We start from the raw sequence: 22,685 nt of genomic DNA, 5'->3' as shown, positions 1-22,685 counted from the left end.
CATCTTTGATATTACGGGGTAATAAAATGCATCAGTAAGCTGACTGCATAAGATTTGCAATTGAAGTTGATGTCAATACGGAAGTTGAACTTGGCTCAGCATGTGTTCTGCTTTAAATATAGCCATGGCTGAAAATATAAATAACATTTTTAAAGCCCTGTGAAAATTAGTTTAAGAATGTGGTACACTAAATAGACTGTAGTTCTGTTAATCTATTGCTATAGAAAACACTTTGTAAGATTTTAAGTGAATTCTTGTATTCCAAAAATATTTTTCCAAATTTCTCAGACCACAAAGATCTCATTGAATTTCCAGTGCCATCTACAGAATAGCCAAGAGAGACATTCTAAACTTACTCTTCTCTTTCTACAGGATGCTTTTCTGGAGACAGTGATCACTTTTTGGCAATTCATCAGCGAAAGAGTGGAAAACCTGTGTTTATTTATCACCATGTGGAGAGTGTGGAGAAAAGTTTGGATACAGACAGCTATAAGGATTCCGAACAAAATTTCCGTTCTTCTTCCCACACCAAAATGAGCAAGTTGCACCCTGCAATAATTGTTAAATCAGCCTTCCCCAGGTCTGTTTATGACCCATCCCTCAATCTCTTAGCAATGTCTGGTCAAGATTTGGAAGTGGAGAATCTTCCCATTCCTACAACGAATGTGATTATTGTGGTAAGTGACTTTTTCTGGGTCTTGGAGGGTTTTTTTTTGTGAACAAATATGCCTGTAGAGAAATAAAGACAGATTGCAATTTTGGGTAGCCTGACTGATCATCTAAATCTAAACAATGGCCACTTGAATTTCTTCACTATGGTGGAGTTTGCATTCATATAATCACACTCTGATTAACAATCTGGAGAGCGAGTGCAGAACATAGCCTTTCTGTAGGTAAAGACCTTACCTTTGCCTCAAATGCTGTTGATCCTCTTGTCTTGACTGATGTTTGCACAGTTTTTACTGGATAGGCCTTAAAATTATTCTGCACAGGTCACAAGAAAATGTACTTCAGGAAACTATCCTACAGAGGCAGTGAGATCTTAAAAGGGTGACATAAAGGTTTCATTCACTTCTGTTCCTCTGGTAAATCCACTATTATGCTTACTTAGCTGTTTGAAAAAAATCCTGTTTCTTGCAAAGAATAAGAACTTTGTTTTTGTTGGTGAATACACTTTTTCTGGGACATATGGACTGGGGTCTCTCCACTGTTGGTTGACTCTGTGTGTGACCTTTCCCATTCTGAAGATGGTGATGGCAGTGCTCCCTCCTGCAGTGAAGGGCATGTCAGTTTAACCATATACTGGTGCTGCCCTGCTGCATCCTCACCCTGCAGGCCAGTGGAGCAGCCTGCTGTCAGGAGAGCTGTCCTTGGTGGGGCGCATGGTACAGTCTGTATGTGTTCTGCACAGGCACTGCTTTCCTCACCCCCATGTGTGGGCAGCTCTCCTTGATTCCTGGAGGGAAGAAAAGCCATTTATAATGGCTTGTGCATTCATTAGAGTGAATGCACACTAAAAAAGATTAAAGAGAAATCTGTAAATTGCTCCTTTCAGAGGAAGATGAGAGATTAAAAGAGAATGGACTTTACAAACAAGGAAAAAAGAGCAGAGAACATAAGACCGTGTTAGTGTTTCAGAATCCCATACAAGTTCCCTGTACTATACTCTAGAGATCTGCCCTCATGAGTGCACCAAATGCAATAGAGTATTGACAATGAAAAGAACATGAAAAGAATAATCAGGATAAAAAAAGATGGTAGTAGTTTTATTTGTCCGTTATTAGTTTTAGCAGATAAAAAGTACTCTCAGGGAACTAGCCTCAAAAAGCTGTGCTCCGGACTTGTTGCATCCCATAGAAACAAGACTTCCTCATCTGAGTTTAGATGGCTGGCATTGTTAGTGGACTAGCTGTGTGGAAGTGTCCATATCAGAGCAAAATAAGGGACTGGCAATCTTGCTTTTCTGGGGACAGACCAACTGCAAGCAGAGTCCCAATACTGAATATTGATCTGAATACTGACTGGTATTGATAACTGAATACTAAATGGTATTGATCAAGGGAAGGAGATGCCAAGCAAGCTGGATATATCTATCCTCAAAGCTAGCCTAAGCCAGCAGGGCCAACTCTGTAGTGAAAGTACCTGCTCTCTTCTTTCCGGTGCATGCATTATTTCACTTCTGCTGAAGGTGAAATCTTTCTTTTAGTACAAGGAACTCAGAACAGGCATGGCCCTGCTTTTTTTCCATTAGATTACACTGTTCTCTATGAATTGTTATTTTAGCAGGGTTTTGCACAGTTTTGGAGACCTGTGGTACTCAACTAGTAATGGAAGAATCCTGCAAAATATTCTAGGGCTACCATGATTTTAGCTGACTGGCTCTGTGCCTGCATTAAAATGAGGCACATTTTCAATTGGCAGATAAATTCACATTAAAAAAGGTCCATTAAATCTATATTAAGTTCTCATTAAGTGACTTTGGTCTGAGGCTTTGCTACTGCATTTCTAGGATGGAGCTGCTGCTCTGAAGCCTTCTGTTCTGGCTGAGAACCATATGTGCTTTAAGGGGAGGTATAACAGCATGAGCTAATCATGACATGAAAGCTGTTTGTTGCTTAGGTTTTTCAGCTGTCTCTGCATGTGCTGAAGGACAGTGGTTTTGGTTTGTTTCTAATGTCATCCTTTCAGAAAAACGCTTTGGGGAAGTGTATGTTTGAAGCCAAAGTGCTGTGAGTCAGTGCATTGGACTAATCCCACCATCAGGATTTTGAAGATGCCGTCTATAAAAAGGCAGCTGTCCCACAACAGGGTGGTTGCCATCATCCAAGCACAGCCCTGCTCTTTCAGGTTTCTGTATTTCAACATTCTGTTTCTCCCTCTTGAATGTCACCTGAAGTAGATGGTAGTGTTAATGTAATTACCAAGGGAAGCTGGTTTGTTTTGAATTGCGTGTGTATCGCTCCCTCTTTGTTCTGAATTAGCACTTACTGCCTGTTGCTGCTTTCTGGTTTTTAATATATAGGGCAAGTGTCAGTGTTTGTTGTTTTGCCCTGGCTGACCCTTTTTGTTCCAGCCTTTAGCAATGTTGGTTGTTGGTTGCTCAACTTGAAAGGGCAGTTGCTACTGTTAGCGTTTCCTGTAATCTAGTTACATGACTGGTGCACATTGTGATTTAGTATGAAAGCCAGCAACTTGTTTTTTTTTTAATAAATTTATGCTCTGTTTGCTCTGCAGAGGAGAGGAAACTGAATTCAAGCTAATTTCAGTGACTTAAGGTCCATTTTTTTCATGATTAAGGTGGAAAGATAGGGTGAATGGATGCCTAATGCAGAACTATTACAAGGTTGCATTTTGTGCTAAGAACTAAACCATCTGACAAGGAAAATGTTCCCAATGCACAGCAGAGTGCTATGGAGTCAAGAATTCTGCAGGTATTGTGTCAAAAAGTGGTGTTTTGTGACTCTGACAATAAAGAACACGTTAAGAAGTAATTTTACTGAAACAGGGGATAGTGTAGTGCTTGTTTGCCTAAGTGAGGAAGAGGAGGTAGCTATTTTCTGGGAGGGAGTTTTATATAATTAAAGGCAATCACATTACCTGATATTAAGTTCCTGTTGTCTGTGTGTGTGTGTTGGTGTTCAGTTCGCCTTGTTTATTGAAGGAAGTGAGGACAATTCAGAGCTCTTAGAGGCATTTTGAGTGTTCTATAAATGCCTTAGTGCTTACCCATATGTTCTGTTTAGCTGTCTCTCTAGATGATGTGAGACTAAGTCATCTGAAAATTGCTTGGATAACATACAGAGTTACATAATTTTTTGTAATACTTGAGTTTTCTATTTGTAAGCTTTTGTTTTGCATTTCAGAAACCATATACTCGTTTAAAGTAATAGAGAATTAGTAGTGCAGTGAACAAGTTCTCAAAATGTTTATTTGTGTTTATTCCAAGTCTTTCCAATTCTGAATGTGAGAACCACAAAGGTCAAGACAGTACATGGAAAGTGGGAACAGAATGTGGATAATCACTTATGATAGAAAATATCGTCTAACATGCTTATTAAAAAAAACCAAAACACTTACAAACATGTATAGAGTTAGGGCTGAACTTGAGAGAAAAGCAGAAGAACTTGTAGTAAAGGTTACAGCTCAGACTAGGTTTATATTATCACCTCATGAATATGCTAAAGCATCATCCCTTGTAACCTGATGTAGTTTGGTCTGTCCAAAGCCTCTCTCAGGCACACAAGTGTATTGTACCAAGATTGGATCAAGCTACTCAGATGCTTTTTTGACTTGCATCCTGTGAAGTGTTTCAGAAATGTAAAGGTAATATGCTTGCTCAATATATCAAAATTTTCCATTTCACCCCTCACTCTTACTATCCACCTTCTTATATAAACATGAAATCTGTTTCTTTTTCTGTTGCTTAGAAATTCCACAGCACTGTACAGTAGCTAAAATTCAGCTCATCTCTTAATTATTTTTTTTTATTTACATGAGTGTTACTGAACTAAATTGATTTAATTGGTTTCTTTCAGTTAATGTCAATGGGACATATGATTCACGGACAGCCACATAGATCTTTTCTTTGCCTTTTCCACAGCATTTTGTGTAGGGCTGTATGCCTCAGAGCTATAGCTTTCCCATACCATCACATCTATTTTGCCTCCAATATTTAAACTATTTACTTTCAAGCATGCTGAAGAGCACAAGTAAGAACTTCAGGTGTTACTACTTTGAGAGAGGATTCAGTGGAAGAATAAAGCACAACAAAATATGTATCTAAGTAGATATTCATGTGGGAACCAGGTATTCAGGCTGGTATCTATTAAGATATCTAGCATGTTTCTAAACACTTTCTGGATTACTAGGGAGTTAATATAGATCAGAGACCATATCCAATAGGCAGACTAGATGTGATCATCCTGATTGGAGATTAGTACTGACATGGACCATTTCCACATCAGTTTTCTCACAGCCAGAGAACAGAACCAGATGCATTTAATCTCCTAGTATAATACAGTCTTGATATCTGCTTCAGGATGAGTTCCCTAATTCCAAATGGCTGTAGTGGCAAGATTCATATTGATGATAATGGGTGCTTAGGCACCAACTGCACACTGACTACCTATTTATATATACTCATACACACACACAGACATGTATGTTTAGTGACATCTTAATCTGGAGCTGATCCCAGCTTAAACAACACATTTTATGTTGAAATAATGTGGAAATCCTTTCCAAATCTAGGCACAGTTCAAGTAAGTGGGCTTCTTCTGGGTGGGTTTCTTCTAGAAACCACATGGCTGTGAAACCACAGCAGAACTTCTTTTACACTTATGTCAGATTCATCCCACAAGTACTGCTGTATTCTCTTATATAACTTTCTTCATACTACATACTCAGAAAAGATGCATCTTTTGCTCACTTGATGTCATGGCCTTAGATGTATAAGTTTATTTCTCCTTTAATTCCCCATATCCTGATGTGTCAGGTTAATTTCCAGCAGCAGAGCCCAGAATTTATCTGAATTATTTGGTACTAAATTTTATTTCATCTTCCCACACCTCTTTTCTGCTGGAGATGTCTGTTTTCTAATTCTTTGTACTCTTTATGAAGGCATAGTTCCACGTGAAACGTCATCTCTAAGTTCCTCTAGGAGCATACAAGGCATCCACTTGCTTCTTCCTTTAAAAGACCAGCGAAACAATGGGAGCCAGACTACTGTATATGCCTTCTGCTGAGCATTGCAATTCTCTCCACTGACTGGTTTTGTTGGGGGGCCATAAGAACTCTATGAAAAGATTCTGATAAAAAGGTGGGGGCATCCATTGCTTACAATTATTTTCAGTCCAAAAAATGTTTTCCCTATAGCTGCCTTTTTTGTGAAGACATTTAATGTGGATTTCTTTTCATGAACAAAGAGCACTATGGAATTTCCACAATTTTGTGGAATTTATTTTTTACTTTTCTTTAAATTAAAAATGGATGTTTCTTCTCACTGGCAGTTTGGTAATACAAGATGCCTTCTTTTTCAAGGCTAAGTTACTGAGTCTTACTGAATGAGAGGAGTAGGATAGAGAGAGCGCTCTGAGTCACAGCACTAAGTTGCGTGTGGTCTTTCTGCGTGCCAGAAGGTAAAGACCTTTCAAGACAAGAAGATGCTCTGATAATGTTTTTTCACTTACAGCCTTTTTCAATTTTTCCCCAGCTGTCCACTTGACTGTTTTTCCAGAATCTCTTATTATTCTTTTTCCTGATGCTGAATACCGTGCCTTGACATAAGATGACGTCTCTTTCTTTCTTCAGTTCTCTTTGTTAGGAACTCTTCCATCTCTCAAATCCTTGTGTCAGCCTCTGCTGGCTCAGCTTCCACCCTGTTAACTGGCCCAGTAAGGCTATGCTGAACAATTAGTAAAGGTATCTTGAAATGTTACAGTCTCAGACTGATAAATATGGATAGAAGTCTGTGAGAAGTGTTGATAACTAAGCATGATCCATTAGACAAGAAATTTAGGATTACTTTTAGGAGACCACAGAGTAAAAGTCATTTTCTTTGGGACCTATAGAAGGAAAGAGGATTGGGGATGTTCTTAAAACAGAATAGGCACAATTTCTGAAGCAAGTGATTTGATGCTTTGCATCATGTGTTGCATGATATGTTATACTACGGTCAATTTGAAAGTTATTCAAAATGGTAGGTTTATCGTCTCATCACACCCTGTACAGTAATGCCCTAATTTTCGCTGGGATAGATGTAGATGTATGGATATGTAGTTCTATGTATTTCTAGGTGTAATTATGCTATATTGCAGTAATAGAAGTGACTAAAGAGCTGCTCTTTTGAACTGTGCCTGACCCTGGGGTTTCAGCCTCGAGTCTGTCAAATTCTGTCTCAAAAAACCCACACACCTGTGTGTGGAAAGATCATACATAGTTGGGTGCTGCAACTCAGAGGGCTCTCTGCATCCTACTCCTCCTGGCTGGTAAGAGTACCCTAAGCTCACTCCCTTTGTAGACCTTGTGAAGAGATCAAAATACTTCTGAAAGTATATTAAGCTAATGGATTGAAAATAAGGCAAAAAATATGAGTAAGGAGAACAAGTAGTCCATAAATGACAGGTCAATCAAACAGTGCTGGGGCAAACAGCCAAGCTAACTATCTATGAAATATAACAAAAAGTCAAATGTCACGTTTTGCCACTGAACATCTGTTATTGTCAGCCTAAGAAAGGGGTTGGCACTAGCCCAGGCTAAGGAGGCATAAATAGAAAATCATGTCTCTGCAGTGACTTCTCAAAGGAGCTTTCTGAGGTGTAAGGTCTTAGAATCTAGTGATTTATCAACTGTATCCATTTCCATTTCCAGGTCATGTATCTGTGCAATGCTTGGAATAGCAGAGGACGAGTGCCATACTGTTAGTGAAATTTTAAGATCTTATTATAATTACAGTGCTGAATTGTTAACAAGCTCTAAATGTTAGTCACACATTTCAAGAGTGGGCAGTATCAGTCAATACACTTAGTGTGATAGCTCTGATCACTGTTGTATCTTTTTACATTTTACTTTGCGACCCCAAATATCAGGTCTTCACAGTATTTGGCTTCTAGACTCAAGTCCACCTTCTAGTAAGAGATTGATGCTGGCCATTACTCCTTAAGTTATTATACTCGACATAACATATCTGCAGCAAGCCCTCCAAATAGACCTAGTAGCCTGCAGCTCTGTCATTCTGGATTTTGTTTGCACAAAGAAATCTAGAGAGCCTGCATTAGTTGGCCTCATTTGCTTTCTGCTTCCCTCTGTGCACTTCAGCAGGGGTAATTGCATACTGAACCATTAGCATGGTATTGTGTTTGCTGTCAGTCTTTGTGGAAAGCAGGAATGATTGCATTAGGTTGGTTGTAACATGCACTAAAACCTCCTTAAGGCACTTTTTTCATCTGATTTGCAAAATGTTAAAAGAATGTTAGTAGGATATTCAGCAACATAGTGCTTTGATTGATTATCTTACTGATGGCAACTTTGGGGGTGCTTTTGTAACATTCAGTGGGATGTTACACTTGCACAAAAGCTGGTCATATCTTTCACAATTTGCCCATATCCTCTTCAGTCACAGCGTTCCTTTTCCTGCGTTTTTAGTAAAGGGAAGATGTTTCTTGAAGTAATTTAATTTTTTTCATAAGTTTCACTGTTTAAATGAAAACAGTATTTCAGGAGCAGGCATATTATATGTTTTTTAGCTAAAGCCTAAAGTTTCATTGACAGTTAGCCTTGGGCAGTTTCTCTAAAGGATGTGTCATCTGTTCCATATTTCTTTCAACTGTGTATTCATGTTACTGGCCAATCCCAGCTATTAATTAAATATCTGTGTGTAGCAGAACAGAATCTGCTTATGTTATCCCATTCTTCAAATATATGAATTTTGTCCTCTGGGAAAAATCTTTATTAATTTTAATAAAGATAATTTTAATTTTTTTAAACATTTCCATGAAATTAAATTCAGATACAGTTGCAGCCAAAGCAAAGATCTTCAGTGTTACTTAAGCTGTATATCCAGGTCTAGGAGACCTGGCTCAAAGCCTTGCTTTAAAGGAGATAGGGGAGGAAACTGAATTTGAGCTTTTTCTCATTTCACATGATCTAGTTGCTGAGCTACGGGGTAGGGAGCATTGCTTTTCTCATACTCTCAGATGAAATTATTTGTTTGACCCAAATCACATTGTTTCAAGTAACTGAAAATTCAGAGAAGTGTTGTTCTTGGGCTGATCCAGTACAATTGTCTTGTATGTGTTTTGATTTGGTCTCCAAAAGAGGGAACCTCCCCCTCAAACAAACAACAAAGCCCCCCAAGACCCACCCCCCACCTTGTTTCTTACATTTATTCCTCTGATTGAAAAAGGCTTCTATACTGTTTCTGTGCCATGCTGTACTGAATTCCAGAAGAGGACACAGAGATTTAGACAATAGTGGAAAGTGGCTTTTTTACAAGTGTCCAAACTGCACTTTGGTTGTTTTGGCGTTTGCTTTCAGAGGACTCCTCACTGGTTGGAATTGCACTGACTTCATTACCTAGAACAGTACAGACAGGCTTGTACTTCAGAAGTTCAGGAGGTTGCTCTACCCCTATCAATGTTCTCTTTTCCTCTTACAAGTGAGTGGAAACCTATTGCTGCCTAAATTGGACTAAGGAAAGGGAAAGTTTCCTGGCATGCAGAGTTACAGGTGCCATCACTAGAATCACACATGCTTTATTTTCAAACTCCTAAATAAGCTAGATGGCCCTATTGGGATCATGAGACCCACCAACAGTCTACTACTACTTCCCACAATAAATCTATGCATTGTATTGATAATGTTCAGGAATAAAGAATCCAGAAGCACTTCTTAAAAATTCTTTTAGCACCCTCAGAGAACTATTTTTGTGAAAAGCCAAGTCCGCTACAGAAACATTTAAAAGGTAGATAAAGGGCACTCAAATAAAAGACAGTAAGATAGCATGTGTTTCCTTATCAGTCAGTGTTTTGTTGGATCTGGCAGTTCAGCCTCTGGAATAATCCTTCTGGTTTTTCACTTCTGACTTTGTTGTTAGGAAAAGTGACAGCTTCTGTAAAGTTCCTTAAGAGATGGTTCATAATGTGTTCCTGTGTGTAACCCATTGAATATTAAGCCTTCTAAAAACTGCTTTTGAAAAATAATAAAAAACACTACATTATTTTTCTATCACCATGACATTAATATGTGATGTTTTAAAGCACAGTTTTAAATTTTTGAATAAGCCAAACAATATTTGAATCAGCCAAACAATGTTTTGGAGCACAAGGTGATCATCTGAGTTTACTTTTTAAAATGCTTCCTAGGTCTAGCATTTCTTCACTTTGGCATCTCTTTTGTAAAGAATAAATATTGGATTCTGAAATTAAATGCACAGGTTCAGATGATACCGGGGTTTAAATGTGATAGCATAGCTCTCAGGTGAATGATGTTTTTTTCAGTCACCTCAATATCAAACTGGTTCATGGAAAGGGGAATAGTCCAGGCAAGTAAGCAGAGAGGTACAAATTCTTCTTCTGTCTTTTGTCTTGTTGCTGAAAGCATTAAAGTGGTGTTCACTGTCCTTCCTTTGAAGGTCAGCCATGACTGATGATTTGTAATGGAACTAATTCTCACTTGTCTCTACACCACAGTAAACTGGTGGAAAATACTTTTAGTGGATACAGTGCTTTAAATTGAGTATAGGATAGATGCATCATGAAGAGTGTTGGGGGTATATATCAAGACTGCTAAAATAATAGTGTTTAATAGTGTAGAAAGGTGGTTGACTGCATATATTATGTCGATGTTTATTTAAACATGAATTGTAACAGATTTACATTTGAACCTTTTTTAGCTGTTGGAGAATAATAGTGGAATGTCTGCTTTGTACAAATTTGGCTGAGATCACATGTTCTCCTTGGGAATAGTCATTGTTACTAAACTGTAGCATAGAAATCAGTGACAATGTAAATGATTTTTTTTTCATTTAAAATATGCTAAACTAAATTTATACAATGTCACATATTGAATTGAATTTCATTTTTTTGCCCATTTTTCTGTTGGTCTTTTCAAAAGTATCTTGAGTGCGTCCAGAGGAGGACAACAAGGCTGGTGAGGGGCTTGGAACCAAGCCCTGTGAGGAACGACTGAGGGAGCTGGGGTTGTTTAGCCTGGAGAAAAGAAGACTCAGAGGTGACCTTATCCCTCTCTACAACTCCCTGAAAGGTGTCTGTGCTCAGGTGGGGGTTGGTCTCTTTCACCGGGCAGCAGCTGACAGACCAGCGGACACAGGCTTAAGCTGTGCCAAGGAATATATAGGTTGAATATTAGGAAAAGGTCTTTTACAGAAAGAGTGATAAAGTATTGGAACTGTCTGCCCGGGGAGGTGGTGGAGTCACCATCCCTGGATGTGTTTAAAAAAGATTGGATGTGGCACTCAGTGCCATGATTTAGTTTAGGTGTTAGGGCTGGGTTGGACTCGATGATCTTGAAGTTCTCTTCCAGCCTAGTCATTCTGTGTGTGATTCTGTGTGGGAATAAAGGTGATCTTTTTGCTGGTACTAATTGTACCAGCAATGTTGTTTTCTTTTTGAAAACACACTCAGGGCAGTAAGGATCACTTCTTTTATGGTCCTGTGGTGTTCTGGCAACACTTACAGCTTTCTGCTTTGTTTGGCCAAATTGTTGCTGATATGCTTTTTTCGTGCAACACATGGTATGTTGTCTAATTAAGAACACAGCTCTGGAGGCTACTCTTTACAAATGTATATGATATTTCAATTTCACGTAGAAAAGTAATTTCATGTAGTAACAGTTTATTTTCAGGTGTTGTAACACATAGTCTTATAGTGGTGCAGTCTTCTGAGCTGTCAGTCCTTTAAAACATAAATGTTGTGGGTGAGTGGAAGAATGATCTTAAATATTGCACTCTTAGAGTCTTTCTATTCTTTAGGCAAAGTAAAGCTGCAACAGTGTAGAAATTATATTCCTTGTTTTAGGCTGAGGATGAAAAGTAAGCAGACATTGTCCCCAAAACCTTTCTCACAGGCTTTCTCTGAAATGGGGTTGCACGATCCCATGGCTCTGCCTAATTACCTACAATAAAAAGTGTGTACATGCAATAGAAATTAACTTGAAAATTAAAAATACTTCTAAAGACCTCTCCCCTTTCTCCGTTGGTTACTCTGACATATGCTTAATTTTAAGGGTGACTAGACTGACCCTGGTAGAATCCCTGTTAAAGAAGGGTGGGAGAAGGGATGGTGGTAGCTGTAGGCATGCTGGGATGTCGGCACCCTTCTGGCATGCTGTATATATTTGTGGTTGGGCACAAATGATTAGAGTTGGGCAAAGAGGGAAAGATAAAACTGCATCTGTAAAAGACCACACAAATAATGAAATAGCAAGAAATCTCTAGAAAACTGATAAATATATTAATTAAAAAAATAAAAACAAACCAAAACAACAGCAACTGACTCCTCTAGAAACAGGTAATAGGGCAATAATTGAATAGATAGATATATGATTTGAAATCCATAGACTAAATAAAAAATCTGATTGTGGCTTTAATTTTTAAATATACTTTGTAAGAATCTGCCTGAAAATGGATATAAACTTTAATGTAATAACTGTAATGTGAGGCTTTTGGTAATGAATGAATGAATTAAAAAACCATATGGATGCATTAAGTAGAATAATTAGTGTACTATACACAAAAGTAGGACATCCATAAATCATTTATGATGTCCTCTTTAGTTCTTGGCTCTTTGAGTCTTAATTGAAATCCAGGGTAGCTGGATATTAGAAAAACTAGATTTGCTAGTCAGATAACAGACAACTTTCATTAAAACATTAATTAATTTTAGAAGGCTGAGGACCTGATCCATTAAAAATACTTGCAGAACAGTGCTACTTTAGTAATGTTTGGGGTTTTTTTCTATTTTAATTACTCTCTTCCTCTGGTCAATGCAAGTTGTGTTCTACTTTAACTTGCTCAACAAACATGATGGAATACTACTGTGTTTATAGAATTAACTATTGAATTTCCCAGACAATTCCAAATGCTTCAAATGGCTGTATGGTACAGTTACAAAAGTAAGGTAGTCTATTGTTTACAGTGACTGTCAGTGAGCCTGTTTCCTCTTTCAAAGGCAGAGATTCTCAGGACCTTTTTTAGGCAGTTCCTTCTATGTCCAGTCCTTCATGTCAGTAGGAACAAGGGAACACTGAAGAAAATACCTTTTTGCGGTTTTTTTTTTTTTCACTTTTCGTGTATTTAAACATAATAATTTAAACTGTCATTTTATAATCTTTGATAGCGATCTAATTTCATTACTAAAATGGCCAAAATAAATGTTTTGCATTACAAAATGAGAGCATTTTATAAATGCTGAAATTAATGTGAGACTTGAGCTATAAGCTTATTCTGCCAAAGTGGTACACCTATGGCAAAATGATTAGGGTTGTTTAATAAAATACTTAAGGAAAAATCTGAACCAGGAAATGGATTTACCCTATTGGTTCTAAAAATATACAATATTCAGTCTGACAATAATATTATATAGTTAGAACAGTACATCTTTGTTGCGGTGATAAATATGCTAAGGAAAAGTAGAGATAGGCAGTTTATTTTCAAGTGCCATATTCATTTCTGTTCAGGTGTTACGAGTAGGATGTTTTTGTATTCAATTTTTTTTATTCAAAGTAAGAGACTAAAGAATGTCGTAGATAGTGAAAAAACTCTTGTAATGTAAAACTATGATAGAACATATTATCACAGAATCACAGAATTAACTAGGTTGGAAAAGAGCTCTTGGATTGTAGAGTCCAACCTATGACATAACACCACCTTGTTAACCAGGCCGTGACGCTGAGTGCCACATCCAGTCTTTTCTTAAACACTTCTAGGGACAGTGAGTCCACCACCTCCCTGGATCGCACATTCCAGTGCCCAGTCACTCTTTCTGTGAAGGACTTTTTCCTAATGTCCAGCCTAACCTTGTCCTGGTGCAGCTTAAGACTGTGTCCTCTTGTCCTATTGCTGGCTGCCTGGGAGAAGAGACCGACCCCCACGTGCCTACAGCCTCCTTTCAGGTGGGTGTAGAGAGTGAGGCACATGAAGCAGATGCCCTGGGCTTGCTATCTAAGGTATAGCACAAATGCACAGAGCTGGCCATCTCTAACAAAAAAAATCCCTTAGAGTTCCAGTGCTGGGGAATGTATTGCAGAGCGTGAGGAGCATCAGTATCAACAGTGAGTTATGGTATCCCTCTGACTCTGAGCCACCAATGCCTAAGGGCAACTTTGGTGTCTCGATATTCATGTGCCATTGAACTGATCACCAAGGACAGCTTGAACACTGACTGTATTTCCAGGCCAGACTTGAATGTTCCCAACTGCAATGCCACAGTTGAGCCCTTTCTCTTGTTCTCATGTAATTGAGCTTTCTTCTAGTGCAATGCCACCAGTTTATTTGGCTGACCAGCCAAGTCTGTTCAATGTTTCTCAGTGCTTTCTCTTGGCCCACATCAAATTCACTTTTGCCTTCTACCATTATCTTCTAGTGAGTTGTAAAATAGGTTTAGCATAAAGCTGCAGGATGTTCCAGGGGCTAGTCAGAATTTGCTTGTATGCCCTGTTTGACTCATGGACTGCCACTTATCCAGTCCTCTGTAATGAGCACAACCCTATAAATTCATTTCATTAAAGGTCAGAGACTTTAAACAAAAAATCCAGTGCTTTTGGTGTGCTGCATATTCATATTTTCTGATCAATCACTGAAGAAATTAAATGCTTCAGAAAGACATATCTGATGGTTAAAAGGACTGTTCCATCAATGTGGCCTCATTAATGTCTTATGTGTTGCCAGTCCCAGTGATCCTAGTTTTTGTCAAGCAAAGTTTGGCAAATGCTGCTAGCTTTTCTTTCTCATAATGTTGTTATAACGCTCGCCATCCAATGGTCTTCTGCTATTGATCTTTGCTCTTTTAGCCATGTTACTACTATTGTAGTTTCTTCAGTTGTAATAGAAAGGAATTTGCTATAATCTTTGGCTCCAATACATAGCAATTTATTTTCTTGGCTTGTCTAACATAGACACTACATCTTTGCTTTCATAGATCTTATTCTGCCTGGATGCTGGCTGTCTTTCTTTTTCTTGCCCTTTTCTTTACTTGTGGATTTCTTTCAAAATTACTTTGATGGTGATGCAATGCAAAAATACCTTCATTTTCATATCACATCGACTGTGAAACAGCTCTCAAACAGTTCGTTAGTAATAGAGTGGATCACACATTCCTTGTAGCAATTGGACTGTATGAGATGCTGATCAAGAGCCACTGAAATGAATGAAGTCAAAAAACTCAAGGCAGAGGTTGAAAATTAATTCCCTTTATAGAGAATTTTCAGGTAAAAAAAAAAACCTCACTGGGATAAAATGAAGCTATTTAAACCCTTTAACTGGGAGACAAGGAGGAAATGAAAGTCCTGTATCACGAAAATCCCAAAGCTCAAGGCTACATTGGGTGCTGAGGTTCCAGCATCTCTTTTGTCACGTCCTGGTAGGAGCTGAGAGTCACGGGGGAAATTGGTTAAATCATCCAAGTCAGGTTATTTGGTGTATTTTATTTTCATTGTAAGATGGAGGTGAGATAGGCTGATGGAGGGGGTATTTTCAGTGCATTTGAGATTGGTCTTGCTTTCAATATATGGGAGTTACAAGGCCAAGTCTCTTTTAGACACTAAAATGTTTTGCTCTTCTTTCCAGATTAGATTTTATTTAATTAGTTCAGCTGAGTGGAATCTGTAGTGTTGTTGGAAAAAGGTTTGTCTGGAAGTCTAGTCATTCAATTTATCATGTGGCATATGAGGACAAAGCAATAACTCTTCATCCTGAAGCGTATACAGATCAGGGACCTGAGTTGGGGTCTCCCACATGCAATATAAAGCTCTACCACATATGTGTTGCTTATTCTGAAATAAATCAATCTTCTTAAGGTGTTCAGTATATTATCCCTTAGTGAGATTATCAGCAATATATTATTTCTCAGCAGTATAAAACTAAAAACCTGACAAGAAAGTCTGGGGACAGGAACAGGAGAAAGATTCTATTCTTAGCTGTTCTTTTGCTAACAGTCTGTACAAAATCAGGAGGTAGTGTATCAGCATGAGTCTCAACGCAGATTATCCTGATAAGTTTATACTAAGTTGCTCATGCAAGATATCATAGATAGTTGCAAGATATCGATATGCAAGATATTGATAGTAAGGAGTTTCTGCACCCTTGCTGGAGAAAAAACAAAATTAAGGAAACACTATAAAGTAAAAATTCAGACATGTTTTTGTACAGGGAGGCAAGACCTCACGCAGTCCATGTGCTTTCTCTGGTGAAGTGGAAAGGCAGAAGTTGTTTTTCAGAGGCAATACCAGACAAATTACATAAACAGAAAAGAATGAATAAAACTTTACCATTTTGAGTTTTGTACACTGTGTTATTCTCTGTCTTTTAAAAATTGAATATATATTCAAGAGTCATTTAGTTAAAATCATTGTCAACTAGACAGTCATTTCAGCCAAACTTGCATTACTTCTGCATTGTTCATTCTTTCCTGAATGATATTTTCTACTGCGACTTACAGCTTAATACTGCTGATGTGAATTGATGTGAAACTTATGAGAATAAGAGTCCTAAGTGCATGAAACTGCTTTGTGTTGCCCTGCATAAAACTTGTAATTTTCTCCAGTTAATCAGGCATGTAATGTATTCAAAAGCAATGGTTCAGAACATTGCTGCATTTTTCATACATCCTTTTTTATCTCAGCCTTTTCTGTTTTAGCCAACCATTTGGTGCTTCCCCTGCAATATTCTCTACCACTTTTTACCCTTCTCTTTCATTCCTGTAATAAGTTTGCTGGAGTTCTTGTCCCCAAACTATCTAGTCTGTAGTGCCTACTTAAAACATATATCTCACTATCTGTTCAACTAGTCCCCAATGATTCTGTTCCTTCATCTGCTCTCTCTCACTGCTCTGTGCAAGTCGTATCCTTTCCTCAGCCAACACTTCTATTGTCTTTTTTTTTTTTTTTTTTAACATGTGTATGGGTTTCAGGTTATGATAGGGCAAATATCTAATCTTATCCAAAATCTTTCATAATAGATTCAAACTTGGAAAAATGCTTTAAATAGCGCGTTTCCTTGGCCATGCCCCCATAAAGCCATTGGAAATTTAGCTCTTCTTTCCTCCTTGGAATGCCTTATTGGTCTTCTGCATACTTCTGCCTGTGAACTCGTCCTTTTTTCTCACACATTCTCATTCTTCTCATGTTCTACTCTTTTAACTTCCATAAGTGTGGCCCCTTTCCTCAGGCTATTACCAGGGTCTTGGCTTGCCTTTGCTTCTTAATCACCCTCTACTTCTTTCTTTTCGCCTTTGTCCTTCCTTTAGTCTTGTAGTCTCAAACCACTTTACTGTTTGCCTCTCAATTTTTTGCCTATTTTGTAGCCCACACTTCTCTCTCTTCTCCCAGTAATACATGTCAAAAATTTAAAAAAAAACCTATTTAAATTAATTCTATTAAAACCTACTCTTTGTTTAAAAAAACAATACCCTTTCAACACATTTCCTCCTAAATTTTTCCTAAACCAATACAGTTCCCTTGATAGTCTTCCCCTTTACCATGAATGCTCCTTTTTGCCCAGAGCTCTTCTGTTACTGGATCTTTGACAATGCTGTGGGTATTGGAAATTTTCCTGAACTGTAATTTCCATTTTCTCATCCTATACTAAGACAATATGGCAGGTGTTTTTGACTCTGATTTTAATTAGGTTTTTTGGTCTGGTGTTGTTTTGGTTTTCTTGTTGGTTGGTTTGTTTGTTTGTAGTTTTGTAGTTGAGGTTTTTTTGGGTTTTTTTTTTATTTATCTTGCTTATGACAAATAACTGCTTTGGTTCACTGTGAGTGCACCTATTTTCTTATTTGCTTTTGTTAAGCTGGAATAAAACAACTATAGAGTATTCCTGATTTTGGTATAGGGTTGCTTTGCTTTTGCAGTGTTGCATGGACTTCTGGATTTCAATTGCCATAGGGATTATTGCAAAGCACTTACACCCAAGTACTTACAGACCTGGAATTAAATTATGGTATAACTGATTTCTGAGAAATCCTATTTAAACTCATGACCAAAATATACTTTGAATTCCAAGATAAAATTTTGCTGGTCTTGACAAAATGTTACAGAAAAAAAATATATTTTCACTTTGAAAAGGATGTTTGCCACATGAACTGTGACTAACCAAAGCTAACTTGATGTTTGCTCAAAGACAATAAAAAAGCTATCTCAGCTAAACTAAATATTAGTTTAAGATTTAATTTGTTGTAAGATGTGCTGTCAAAGGTCACTTAGCAACATAAAATTATGCAGTATTTCTTAAGTGTAGGCATTGAGTATGTTGAATTTGTACTCTGTAGAGTTTTGGAGAAAAAATGTCTGGTGAAAATACATCAAGTAACAATATTGTCCACCAGATGTCCCTGTACTCATAGGTGGTAATGGACAATATTCTTTCAGCTGTCTAATTGCTTTTCTTAAAGGCAATTTATGCATAGTGTATGCATTTTCCAAGTCTTTGTTAACCTTGTATAATAAGACCATGAATAACTGGCAATTTTATTAGCAGTATTTGAGAGCTGTAGTTATGAAAATAAATTACAGGAATTCACTGTGAAGTTTCTACTTGCCACTCTGTTTTGTGTGCCTTTTCTTCTCTAGAGGAAAACAGTCTACCTTTACCACGCATTGCATGGTAAAAATAATAACTATTGATCTCTTATATTTGTCATTTATATAAATTTATACATTTAAATACATTAGTTATATAAATATTACCAAGCAATATATTTTCATCTATCTGCCTATCAATAAAAAGCTTTAAATAACTGGAACTGAAGAACTAGTGAGTTGGAGGATTGTCATTTTTTGTGGAGATTTCTTTTAACTTTGGTGGCTATTGGAGCAGGCTTTGGTCATGGCACCTGTATTCATGCAGTGTGTTTCATTTCTGTCAGCTGCTCCCTTGGCTTGCTGTGCAGTGTGTTCCAGCCAAATGCTTGGCTGCCACCTGTCCTTGCATGTTTAGTGGCTACAGCAGGACTGTGAGGTATCTCTTCACTGGTGGGGACTTAGGCTGCTGCCCTCAAATTTGTAAATAACATATACCTGACCATACCCACGGTGGGACCTGGGCAGGACTGCCAATGTCCGCGCATTTAAACATCGTGGCAAATTTGAACACACAATTTGACACAATTTGACCTTGAATTTTTTGTGAAACCACAGCTCAGAAAGGACACCTTGTCCTCTTTCTCCCTGGCATAACTAAGCTGCCAGAAGGGCATCTGAATCCATGCTGGGAGCAAGGCCCTGGCATGACTGAGAGATCCCACCCCAGACATTCCCTCTGTCAGGTCTACATGGGGAGAAATCCTTGGACAGAGACGCATCAAACACTGGTGGCAGAACATATGTCCAAGTCTTCCTTTTGTTTTCTCTGTTTTAAGTTAACTCAAATTGTAGAGATTAAATTTTACAAAATTGTTATTTTATAGTTGTAATTGTGACCCACCAGATGTTTCTGTGTTTGGCAATGTGTTACTTGATTAGAATGTTTAATTTTAATGATGGTCCTATAACCAATCTTCTGCTTTTCAATTGTACTTAGAAAGTTTTGCAAGATGCGTAACCTTGAAGATTTCTGTTGAATATGCATAAATGTTTTCTGGGTATTTCTGTTGTTATCTTTTGCTTCTTTTAAAAATAAATGGTACCTAAAAATTCCTTATCAAGACCTGGTAAATTTTTATTGCCTCTTAATAGAGCCTTGTGATAATGATTATAGAACAAATGATACAGTTTCTTTGTTTTTCAATGTGTTAGTGATTCCTAACTATTATTAGGAATATATTTTATTATATGCATGTGACTTTCCTGATCAGTGAGCAGTTATGTGAGCTGTTATACAAGATACATAGATTGATGTTATGGTCCAGCTCATAAAATTATGAGAAATGACTCTGCTGAAATTCAGGTGTAAATGAGACCATATGCCAAATAAGGGTTTTATTAAACAGTAAATGTGAGAGAGACAGAGAGAGACAGAGAGAGAGAGAGACAGAGAGAATGAAAGAGAAAAGAGGTGGAGGGGACAGAAAGAGAAGTGAGAGAAACAGGTGAAAGAAAATATCACCACTCCATGGATCCCACCATCATCCTGATGATCCTCTCCATCTGGTCTTCTTGATGATGAGGGTCCCCTTGAAAAACACAGAATCCAATGGATTAATGTATGTCCAGGCCAGGTGGGAATGCCCAGGTGCCTCCCTCAGGTGGATCTTTGATGGATTCTGACACCCCTCAGCTGCCTCTCACGTGAATGTCCCATGGATGTGGCCTTCCCAGGGTTGGGGGTTTCACTGCTGGGTGGGTCTGTGTAAGGGAGGATGGCTGTTCACTGCCTCTGAGCAGAGGTTACACTATACATGCAAAACTCTCCTCCTCCCCGCTTTGTTGGGGCGTGGGGAGAAGTCTGTGCAAACCTGGCCTCTGTGGGCTTTGGCGTCCCCACCCCAAACCCAGCCAGGGACGATTTTCTGCTGGGTTTGGCTTTCTTGTGGATGCATTCTTCTCCCTCAGCCTTGTTTAGTTCTCCCTAGACCTGAGATGATTGAGCAATAGTGTCTCCTTTATCTCATCTAGGCAGCTCAACTCACAGTCCAAAGGCATCTTCAGGGAGGGGTGGGCTTTGGTAGTCACAGACTCTTCATACAGTTTTTGCTATAATGGGCAAAACTTCTTCATAACAATCTTTAAAGCAACCATGTCAGTCTCTGACAATTGATTAATCAGTAGGAATTCTGTCTTAAGAAGAGGTCTGCTGTCTGGTGCCTAAGCACTGTAAGCTTTACAAAGTAAAGCAAAATCAGTAGGAGCCAAGGAGGCAGGAAGGGAGTGGCACAGAACAAAATTCTAACTAATTTGGAGAAAACGAGGCTGTTCTGAAAGAAGTATGCATCCTTACCTTGGTGGATGTGCCAAGAGTTTGCCTTTCCTATATTAAGACATCAATTTCATATTTATTATTGAAAATATGTCTTATATTTATGTATATTTGTGTATATATATGTCAAGATAGTGTATTGCATGGAAATGAAAGTATTTTCTTTTGATTGCGTGGTTGCAAAATTTTCTGTTTCTGTGAGGCATTACTGTCCCTGATGAACTGCTATCAAACAAAAGAACAATAAAAAGTGTTTACTGCAATAGCCCGGTAAACAAGGCATGAAAGATTATTCCAAGTCTGAGTATTAGAAAGTGCTACTCTGATTCCCAAATCCATAGACCAATTGAAATGTAATTCATTTTTAAAATCCATTTTCTCCATCCTAGATATATTCATTTTTATTAATGTATTTTCAGTTTGTGATATACTATGATATTAATGTAAAGAAGTTTTCAGGAATAAGGTTTAGTGAAAGTAAAAGCTTTTACATGTATTTCAGCCCAACAGAGTGAGCTAAATTCTCTTCTACTGGGCTAACTATAACTTAATCTTGGGGGTTTTTTTTGCAGTTTTCTGGATTACCTCTAGCTCTTTAATCTCATCAAATATTGTATTTACTAAACTGCTTGCATGTGTCCAAGAAAGCATTGTCTGAAAAAGAAATAGAGATGATTTCTTGCACAACTTTATTAATTTGAATGTAGGAATGTATACTCCCTACTGTAAAGACAGTAATGAAGTCTGATTATGTAAATACTTGTAATTGTTAAATAGATTTTGTGCTCAAAACCAGAATGACTGGTATAAAATAGGCAAAGGTATAATAACCAAGTTGTGACTTAGCTCTATTTTAGAAATATGTTATTAATGCTGCAATAGAGTGACTCTTGACTGCTCTTTACATCTTGTTCTTTTAATGACCTAAATTGCAGTTTACAGACAATGTAGCACTGATTATTTCTGCAGTGATAGTCAAGAAATATTACAATACTTGTGCTGAACTTCTATAAAGTATATTTCATACAAATGTGGATAAGTTTTGTTCAGCGATGGCCTTTTTTTTTAAGTAAAATTTCTTCCTTAACACTCTTTTTAGAGAAGTCAAAATCCTCCTACTGTGACTTCTGTGAATTGTGTTTACTGACAGTAACACAGGCCTATATATATTTTATATATATATATGTGTGTGTGTGTGTGTGTATGCATTTGCTCAACAGTATTTTATGTACTATTTTAAAGTCAAAACATGGCTAGAAGAAATGTGAAACAATTCAGCAACTCTGAAGTATTATCTGTAAGATACTTGTAAAATGGAAAAAAGATCTTAGATAATATTCAGACTATTATTTCTTTTTTTTTTTTTTTTCATGCTTAGTGTACTTCCATGACTGCATGTTTTTCTATTTCCTTAGTGTGGGGTGATGTTTCCTTGGTAGGTATGTGAAAACTACCTGTGTGCTCCTTGGGCTCATAGTGTTTCTGTTCTAGGTTGTACCCAGACCTGCTCTGTGTCTGTGGGGACCTATTGAAATGTTTGGCATCTATTTGTCTGTCTCACTGAAAGAGGAGAGCCAAAGGTCTCTATGGACAAAGGAACCTATGGTCACTTGCTCAAACTGAACATGCCTTAGACAAATTGTTTCGCAGGATATGGCACTGTGTTCATTTCTACTTTGATGAGAAATGGGTCAAGTTTAGTGTAAATTTCTGCCTGGAGAGGACTGAGATCTCAGGATGTAGGAAAATGACAGCTCCCATCCAGCAGTGTACTATTGCATCATAGCAAATGCATGAGGAGTGTAGAAGGGACTGAACAAGCCCTGTCTGCTTATACCTTGTCATCTTGAGTATTATTAATATGACCATGAGTGTGTCATCTTGAAGCTTTCAGATTTCAGTGAGCAGGGACAGCTACATTTTTGTTTTGAATAGCTGTCAGGTTTGCATCTGTGGTAAAGAATACTTTTCTGATAGTTACAGTACTTGCTGTTAGTCAGTGTGACACTGAGCTCTGCCTGAGACCTCTCTGAGTGAGATTTCAGACACTAGAGCTGCCCAGAATGCAACTATACTTTGTTTCACGTCTTGTCCTTTG

General features: G+C 37.8%; 1 protein-coding gene across 1 annotated transcript in view; it reads left to right on the top strand.

The window, feature by feature from the left end:
• The first annotated feature begins 518 nt into the window (after positions 1 to 518).
• Positions 519 to 22,685, top strand: part of PTPRR (protein tyrosine phosphatase receptor type R) — a 125,321-nt gene continuing 103,154 nt past the window's right edge. The window contains exon 1 of the mRNA XM_041465597.1: positions 519 to 677. Within this exon, the coding sequence (XP_041321531.1) occupies positions 534 to 677 (144 nt within the window). The 5' untranslated portion in view covers positions 519 to 533. The remainder of the gene's footprint in view (positions 678 to 22,685) is intronic.

Source organism: Pyrgilauda ruficollis, unplaced genomic scaffold (genome assembly GCF_017590135.1).
Source record: "Pyrgilauda ruficollis isolate IOZ18807 unplaced genomic scaffold, ASM1759013v1 scaffold19, whole genome shotgun sequence".
Classification (NCBI taxonomy): Eukaryota; Metazoa; Chordata; class Aves; order Passeriformes; family Passeridae; genus Pyrgilauda; species Pyrgilauda ruficollis.
Note: the sequence above shows the minus strand (reverse complement) of the source record. Positions and strands in the feature narration are given on the sequence as shown.